At 46.6% G+C, this 9431-nt stretch overlaps 1 protein-coding gene across 7 annotated transcripts in view; it reads left to right on the top strand.

The window, feature by feature from the left end:
* Positions 1–9431, top strand: part of TLR5 (toll like receptor 5) — a 37355-nt gene that overhangs the window by 2222 nt on the left and 25702 nt on the right. For 4 of the 7 annotated variants that reach the window (XR_016349260.1, XR_016349261.1, XM_075925253.2 and 1 more), the window contains exon 2: positions 959–1218. The exons of 1 other annotated variant lie outside the window; for it this stretch is intronic. Coding sequence is in view for 2 of the 6 variants with exons in the window: in XM_075925252.2 (XP_075781367.2) it covers positions 1121–1218 (98 nt within the window). In the remaining 4 variants the exon portion in view is untranslated. Of the gene's footprint in view, positions 1–958; positions 1219–5694; positions 6962–9431 lie in introns of those variants that run through there. 2 more of the 7 variants (XM_025180980.3, XM_075925254.2) reach the window with 1 other exon arrangement.

Raw genomic sequence — 9431 nt, 5'->3', positions numbered from 1 at the left:
AAAGGGACACTGACATTCAGGCTTCTACTATGACTAAGGCCTTGTCACAATGGCATGTTTTGTTGCTAAATCCTGTCTTTTGGCAACAAGTACAGTGAGAGGTGGAGCAATCTCCCATTTACCTCAGGGGGGAGAGAGGATGTTCTGTCCTTCTGAAAATCAGGCCAAATAGCTCAGAGTATTCCTCTTTTCTATGCACCTCTGCAAAGGAAGTTTCTCTCTTCTTTTACTACACTGAAGCTGAAAAGAGAAAATCGTTGGTATCTGGGCATGGAAGAATTTTGTGTACTCTGCTAGTTCTTTAATAAATAATGCTTGTATATTACATTTTTCAAAGCAATCACTCCTTCTAACATGTCTGTAAAGTATTATTATCTATCTTTTACAGATGAGCAAACTAAACACCTTGGCTGTGTCTAGACTGGCAAGTTTTTCCGCAAAATCAGATGATTTTGTGGAAAAACTTGCCAGCTGTCTACACCGGCCGCTTGAATTTCCGGAAAAGCACTGACGATCTCATGTAAGATCCGGAAATACTATGCTGCTCCTGTTAGGCAAAAGTCTTTTTCCGAAAGACTTTTGAGCAAAAGGGCCAGTATAAACAGCACAGTAGTGTTTTCCGCAAAAAAGTCCCGATCACGAAAATGGCGATCGGGGATTTTTTGCGGAAAACCGCAACTAGATTGGCCATGGATGCTTTTCCACAAAAAGTGCTTTTGCGGAAAAGCATCCTGCCAATCTAGACGTGCTTTTCTGAAAATGCTTTTAACGGAAAACTTTTCTGTTAAAAGCATTTTCGGAAAATCATGCCAGTGTAGACGTAGCCATAGAGAAGTGATCTTAAAGTTAAAAGCATTTAGCATTACCCTATTTCCATTGACACAAATAATACAAATATTTGAAAGAATGAAGTGATATCTTAACTGCTCCCATTAATTTACTTTTTCTTTATTGACAGACTGGGAACAGTTAGATGAACTTTCCACCTCTCTGACCTTGTTCCCTGGAATGCTAGGGCTTCATGTAAAATAGAACGTGTGAGCATTACAAGGGAAGACCAAACAAAAAAATCTCTACATTGTACTAAGCCTTTAGTTGGATTCAATCTGATGACATCTAAATGTACTGTTCTGCACTACTGGCTCCTTTTCATATGCGAAGCTTAATCCTGGTTATCCAACTATCATTTCCAGCACCCACCTGTTATGGTAAATGCAAGTAAGTCACATGCACGTAAACAGTTGATACTCTATACATTCTGTCAATAATTGGGATTGAGGCTTTTGTCTGGATCTGAAATCTTCCCATTGTTTTATTGCCCAGTTCATTGATTAAACTTTCTAGCTTCCACTAAACACCATAATGAATAGGAAATGAAGCATTCAGATAGACTAGCTTCTCAGGACTATCAACTCATTGGGGAGATAATTCAGGGAAATTCATACCTTTAATCTATAACTGAAAATTAAGCTCCTGGAATTAAACTACAAAAATAAGGTTGCTGAATAATAAATAAAAATGTGCCATTAAAGTCTGTATTTATAAACAGCCCCTTTCCAAGCCATCATTGCTAAGGTATAGGTGGAGGATTGGGTGTCAAAGGGTGTGTCTACACGGCAGGGCTTAACTTGAAATAAGCTTCGCAAATTGAGCTACGTTAATTGCATCGCTTAGGGTATGTCTACATTACCCTCCTAGTTCGAACTAGGAGGGTAATGTATGCATACCGCACTTGCTAATGAAGCCCGGGATTTGAATTTCCCGGGCTTCATTAGCATAAGCGGGGAGCCGCCATTTTTAAATCCCCGCTGCTTCGAACCCCGTGTAGCGCGGCTACACGGGGCTCGAACTAGGTAGTTCGGACTAGGGTGCCTATTCCGAACTACCGGTACACCTCGTTTCACGAGGAGTAACGGTAGTTCGGAATAGGACCCTAGTCCGAACTACCTAGTTCGAGCCCCGTGTAGCCGCGCTACACGGGGTTCGAAGCAGCAGGGATTTAAAAATGGCGGCTCCCCGCTTATGCTAATGAAGCCCGGGAAATTCAAATCCCGGGCTTCATTAGCAAGTGCGGTATGCATACATTACCCCGCTAGTTCGAACTAGCGGGGTAGTGTAGACATACCCTTATTTGGAAATAGCTTATTGGGAGTGTCTACACAGCACTTATTTCGATATAGAGCTTGCTTCCTCCAACTTCCCTTATTCCTTGTACAATGAGGCTTACAGGAGTTGGAGTAAGAAGTCCTCCAGCTTGACAGTATTTTGAAATTATTTCAAAATAACTTCCTGCTGTGTAGATGCGGACTAAATTACACTAGTTATTCTGAAATAATGTTGCTGTGTGGACGTACCCAGAAAGATTACTATGACTGCATGTGAGAACTCTGTTTCAACGGCTTCTCCCTCAGAGATAGCCAAGGCATCCTGAAGATAACCTTCCTACAGCTCTTCTCAGCCCTTGTATTGATGCAAAGTTTTCTGGTGCTAGCTCTTTGTTGCTGTTTATCATCCACTTATGACCACTTGAGCTCACGTAGTTGCTCTAAAGCAGTGTCTCCCATGGATGAGGGAATAGCCTGTAAAGGGGAACTTATGTCAACTTCAGTAAGTGTTCAGGCAATATTGTTCCAAAAGAGAATGAGCTTGTCTTCAAAACCAACTAAGTTACACAATTGATAAACACTTCATTGATACCCAGTACCCATAAAAGGCCATTGTAACATTATCTTAACTCAGGTTAAAGCAGGAACATGCCTGAGAGTCTGGGCATGTCCTGATTTGTGGCCGAAGAGTACCATCTGCTGCACCTAAACCAGCCTGATAGTATTCAGCGGCTGGATTGAATACAGGAGCCTGTGTCCTGGGTCTACCACCATGTCCTCAGACTGAGAACATTTCTCTAAAGTATTTTGGTGGGGGCTAGCAGTAGTGACAAAAGTTTAAGGTTTGGCCAGGGTTTTTGTGAACTTCCTGGAGTGTAGTGATCCTTTTTGTAATTTAGTGCAAGACAATGGAACCCATAGAAAAGTGGCTACTTCCCAAGCCTAAGCTTCATTTGTTTGTCATCTTCCTTATGCCCTCAGCTGAATTTCCTGCAATAAGTCTGTGCTGCCCCAAATACCTTTCAATACTGTGTGAGCTGACTTCCCTTTTGCACAGGGAGAATAGATACATGTTTATCTGTTTCTATAAATCTTGACTTCAGTGATTGGCTTAAAAAGACCCAAAAGGAGAGGGACTTGCTGCTCTGTCCTCAGCAGGGGAGCTGCTGCTGTCACTGAGGGGGAAGTGTCCCTCCCCTAGCTAACCAGCTCTGTGCGTGGAGCCCTGAGTTAGGGCTCATTAAGAAGCTGTGGGCTTGTGCTGCCATGCAGCTTAGAGGGAACCTTGCCTGCTTACTACCACTGACAGGGCCGTCCATACTAGTGATGGTGCCCTGCATAGTCTAACAGTGGCGTCCCTGCCACCGTAGGCAAGCAGCCTTTCTGGAGGAGGGGTGGGCTGTGGGACCAGAAACTGTGGGGACTAGAGTTGGGGTCCCCTACTTCCTGGACTGGATGCTATTTGCTGCAGTGGCATCCAGTTCAAAAGAGTTGGCAGCCCTGGGAGGGAAGCTCACCTGCAGCCTCAGAGGAGCAAGTGGGAGGCACAGGTGATGAGTGGCATGCGTGCGGGCCAGAAGACTCAGGAGGAGCAGGGGAGATCCATGCAGCTGTCTCCTAAGTCCTGTGGCCCATGCTCACACCACTCTCCATCACTTTTGGGGTGGGGGAGGGCTTGGTGTGGCCTGGGGGAGTTGACCAGGGGATGGAGTTGGGAGCAGCTAAGCCAGCAGTGAGCCCCTGGGGGGCAGAGAGGAAGACAGCTGGGGAATGGGGCTGGGGGAGCTACCCGAGCCATCTCTGAGCCCAAGGTGGGGGCCAGTGGAGGGAGGAGTATGGAGCCCATACACAACACCCAGATGCATAGGGCACCATTCAATTTGAGGCAATTTGATGCCCCAAATTTTGTGGTGCCTTGTTATACCAAATAAAAGCAAGCAGGATCTTATGAGGGGGATAAGGCAAAAAGCCACATTTATTATAAAGATAATAATAACAAAATAAAGAAAAGATAGAAGCAAACAACATTGTTTAACTACTTAACCCTTATGCATATAAACATTCATTCATCCAGGTTCTGTGTATTTGTTATAGTTACCAGCCTGGAAGTTGCTTGTGACAGAATACTGGCCAGGTATTCTGTACACAAGTGATGGTAGTGGGGAGCGAAGTCCTGATCAGATGCACATCTGAAGCTCCTGGTGGGCTGGCAGCAGAACCTTGGACTCTGATTCATAGTTTTTTAGTCTAGTTCTTATAGGAATTTCTTCCTATGCCAGTCTATGGAAATTGCTGCATCATGCTGATGTCTCCAGGGTGGCTGCCAGGTGCTCATCAGTGATCTCATCGGGTGGACCTCCAGTACTTGGTTTTCTCCACTTGACACCTTTTGGTTGCACTGGCACCTGACGCCTTCTTCAGCCCTTTGTTGCTGTATTCTCAGGCTGGCACCTCTCAGAACCATTCATTCACTGTCCAAGCACTCTCTCTCTCTTACATACATTCCCTAATTAATGTTTCCCATACAGTATTTTGTATAATAATAAAAGTTGTAGTTATAAAAGTTTCTGGGTGGTATTGCTTAAAACATTCTCTGAGTGCTAAGTCAAGTTACAATGTTTTAAAGAGAACAGGCATCAATTATGTAACAATGCCCTTAGTCAATTACAGGGCTTGGCTCCCATAGCAGAGTTAGTGGCTTGACAATGCATTGTTACAATGGATCTCTGCAATGTCAATTTCAAGCAGCCCCTTGCACAAGCTTGAGCATGCCCTGGGACACAGAGGGGGGGCTGTTTCTGGCTACATAGGATTATATTCTTAACAGTTCCAAGTTACATGACATAATACATTATATTCTAAAGGGGCAATAATAATAATAATAAATCTAAACATTTAACAATCTTAACAAATAATAATAAGAAGAATTAATAATAAATCTAAACACTTTAAGTTGTGGGGAACAAATTATGGGGAGTCACTTCCACTTGGGGGAATCACATTTTTAATACATTGATATGTTATCCCTACATACTTACATGGCAGCGTGTTTTGCATATGGATAGAAATGGCCCTGAGCACTGATGCCGCCTACACCTTTCTCCATCAAGTTTAGAAGTTGTCTTGTCCTCTTTGCTCACACTTGGAACAAGGTCACCACAGACAGTTGGATTTAGGAGTGGCGCTACTCGACCAACCCAGCAGCACCCCAGCTGCTCTGCCCTAGGCATCCCCAAGTCAACCGCTGCTGAAACTGACCAGCGGCTGACTACAGGAAGCCCGAGGCAGAGTTGCTCTGCCCCCGGCTTCCTGGAATCAGCCGCTGATCAGTTTCAGCAGCAGCTGACTTGGGGACACCTGGGGTAGAGCAGCTGGGGTGCTGCCGGGCTGGTCTCCGCAGCGCCGAGGTGCGGCGCTGTGGGGACCTACCCGGCAGCGCCCCAGCTGCTCTGTCCCAGGCGTCCAGATTCAGCTGCTGTTGAAACTGATCAGCGGCTGATTCCAGGAAGCCCGGGGCAGAGAAACTCTGCCTCGGGCTTCCTGTAGTCAGCCGCTGGTCAGTTTCAGCAGCGGCTGAATCTGGACGCCAGTTCCGACTTAATTACAAATTCAACTTAAGTACAAACCTACAGTTCCTATCTTGTACGTAACCCAGGGACTGCCTGTAGTCAGACATCCCACAACCCTCTTTATAGCACCACTGCCTGAGCCATCTATTGATCATCATAATCTTGTGTTGCCTTCTTTCTCCTACTATAAGGACAGACAGAATTCCACTAAAGATCACCTAAGCCTCCAGGATTTCCTTAAGCATCTTCCCCAGCCTGGCATAATCTCCCTTGATGCATTCCATTGAGAATTTAGCTGTGTCATTTGTTCCCACATGAAGGAGTTGATTCTTTGCTGCTCCTCTTCAGTCTCAGTCCACATCCCATATCTTAGCTTCCGTCAGGCAGCATGTTTTTCTGTGCTGCCTCTGGCGACAGGCCTGTTTGTTCTTAATAGGAAGTTCAGTGCAGTTCTCCAGATTTCCTCCTGTGCTTTCTAACTGCAAGTCCTATAGTTCTCTTTTGCGGTTTCCGGACGTCATTCTGTATCCTCTTGGGGATCCAAACTCTCCCCACTTGCTCAAAAAAAACCTTTTGTCATTCACGAGTGCTTAAGCCTCCCCCCTCAGTTTTGCTGAGTCAAGTGCACATGTGAATGCTGCATTGTTGGCAGGCATGCTCCCCTGCTAACAAAGCAAAACCCGCTTGGTGGTGGTGGAAGTACTTTGTCTGCAAAAGTGCCACAAAAAGCATTCACAGGCGATGGCTTTTAGGACAGGGCTGTGTTGACACAGCCTTATTGCTAAAAGCTGCGTAGTGCGGATATATCCTAAGACTCTTCGCCTCCTCTTATAAGACTAAACATTCTTTTCTTCTTCCTTGCCCTTCCACCTTCTGTGACTGCCTGCCCTGGCCAGTCATTTCCAACTCAGCAAACCTGTTCTTGAACGCTATTGCTACTTCTTTAGCGCATCTTTTCCTCTACCCAGTTCTCAGAGTCACATGCTTCCTCTGGCTATTTTCCACACCCAGCAGTCTCTGTGTATAGTTCTTTAGCTTACATCTTCAAATCTTGACTTGTCCTTTTTTACCTTCCCTCCATCACCTGTTCAAATTCTCTTCGAAACTCTACTATCACCTGCTTTTCCAAACCTAGAAATGTCTCTTCCATCCGCTCTGTCAGGCAGCATTTCAAAGGTTTTTTTCAAGTACCCACGCCAAGATAATGTACTTCCCACAGTTTCTGCAGCCAGTTGTCTTCACTGTCTCCTCCACTCTTTGGATCACTGCCACTGCTGGGATCCTGAGGTAAGTGTATTTCGGTGGATGTTTCTTTTAAATCACTCAGCTGTGAAACAGCTATCAATGTTAACATTTAAATGGTCATCTATAGGTTTCAGAGTCAAAACTCCAGTGAGCTGTTCACAGCTCTCAACGCTAGGATTTCAGGCTGCCTGCAGACTCAGGAAAATTTCACTGCTTTGTTTTCCACTCAATTCATGTTTTTAAAGAGCTCTTAACATGATGTCTGGAACTCTGGAGAGTCTCTATCACCCTTGCTATTCTTTTCTGTGTTCTCTCAGTATTTCTCAGCTTTACAATTGTGCATCATACTCCATGTATCATACATGTGTCATCCGTGTGCTCTTTTTCTGCCTGTCAAGGCCGTCCCTACACATATACACAATATGCAGCTGCATGGAGCATCCAAAAATTGTGCAGGAGCCAAGCCGCTCTTACTTGCTGTCCTGGTGGGGCCCCAAATTACATCTCTAGATGAGGGCAGTTTCCAGGTTATCTCTGCCACCAGTTCTTCGTGGCCAGAGGCTGCCTAAGCTGGGCTCCCCACTCACTGGAGGCTGGAGCGGCTCAGACTTCCAGCTAGCTGTGGAGCTAGTGGCAGCCTCTATAGCAGCCAGGCATTGAACCTCCTCACTGCTGGACTCTCTCAGGGAAGGGCAGCAGGTTTGCAGAAATGTTGGTGGTGCCCAGAATGCACATCCTTTCTCAAATCCCCTCACCCCCGCCTGTCTAAAGCTCTGGGAGGCAGTTTGGGTGCTGGGTGCAGGCTGTGAGCTAGAGCCAGGAATTGAGGGGCAGGTTCTGGGATGGGTGCAGGCAGGGTGTGAGGTTCAGACTCTGGGAGGGAATTTGGGTGCAGGAGGGGTGGTGGCTTCAGGTTTGGGAGGGAGTTTGGGGATTGGGTGTATGGGTGCAGATTCTGGGAGGGAATGTGGATTCAGGTGGGTATCTGAGTTGCAGGCTCTGGGATGGAGTCTGGGTGCTGGCTCTGACTTGGGGCAGGGGGTGGGACCCTGCAGTTCAAAAGAGCTCGAGCCTCCCAGTTGCTGTCACTGCTGCAGCAGCATCAGTCAGCGCCCCAAGCCCTTTAAATCACCACTGGGATGCCGGGTGGTACTCAGGGCTGGGGGTGGGGGACAGAGAGTAGAGCAGCATGCTCCGGGTGACACTGAGGGCTGGCACTTTCAGAACTGCAGCTCCTTGCCCCACACCTTTCCCAGGGGCCTGGAAAGTTTATGGTTCCTCTGGTCCCAGGACAGGAATATTCCTGGTTCTGAGGCACCATGGGCCATATAAGTCACCACCTATAGTGAGGTGCTATAGGGAAGGGAAAATAAGAGCACGGTGGGCCCCAGGCGGGGGGCAGTAACAAGTCACATGAAGGGCATGTAGGGGGTGGGTTTAGGTAGGGCCCCATCAATTCTAAGGACAGCCCTGCTGCCAGTGATACAAACCTCTGTTCTCTTTGCACGCTTACCTCCACCCAGACATTGAGAAGATGGGGTTTAAGCATCTATTCTCTATCAGTCCCCTGGCTTTTTTCTCGTCTGCATCTTCCCATCTTTTATTGCCTTGACACTCTCTCTAGGGCTACGCCTACACTGCGGTATCCCGAAATAGCTATTCCGCGTCTTAAGAGCAAAATATAACGGGCTTGCTATTCCGACGTCCCTGTAACCCTCGTTGCACAAGGGATAAGGGACATTTCAGAATAGCGCTTTCTTTCAAAATAAGATTGAAAGAAGCTATGCAATGAGGTAAGCGTGCTGTGTAGACGCACCCTTGCTGTTTGTCCAGTCTTCTCTTAATTGCTTTGCATTAAAGTACATGAGCATTCTCAGCCCCTTTTTTCCTACTTACCTTTTCCCTTGGGTATCTGGTTCTACAGGTATCAGCTGGCACTTAATTCTAGGTGCCTACCTGCCTATTCTTTTTCTCAGTTCTGTGTTCCATAGTATGAATAAGGTAAGTACCAAGGAGTGAATGTTGATCGTGACATGTCACTTACCTCCTATCTGATCTATAGCCAGCCATTCAGCGCTCCTCTTCCCTGACAAAACCACGTGTGTGTTTATCTTGTGGTAGCTAATGCACATTAGGTATCCCACTACAAAACATACAGGAGACTGGGCACTTCCATTTTACTTAGCTAAACTAGGCCAGGTCAGGCATGGGTGAGGGGTTGACCTTACCTAGCTACCTCACAGTAAGAGCTACGGGTGCCTTGTCTCTGTTTATGCTTCACTGGAAGCCTTCACTGTTTAGCCAGTGTTCTCTGGTTTCTGATAAGCCCCAAATTGATTAGGGTTGAATAGTCAACTCATTTCACCATTATACTTGTGCTCAGGAGCAGCTGGTGCCCCAGGTGGAACACACGATCGGCGCCCCTGCTTGCAGGGCCCTCAATGGACTGATGTCATCACCAGGCGCCCCGGGCACCCCGTGACATCATCATTGGGTGCCCAGTTGAAGGCGT

This window comes from Pelodiscus sinensis, chromosome 3 (genome assembly GCF_052426305.1).
Source record: "Pelodiscus sinensis isolate ZL-2025 chromosome 3, ASM5242630v1, whole genome shotgun sequence".
Taxonomy (NCBI): domain Eukaryota; kingdom Metazoa; phylum Chordata; order Testudines; family Trionychidae; genus Pelodiscus; species Pelodiscus sinensis.
This window is presented reverse-complemented; position numbering and strand designations above follow the sequence as displayed.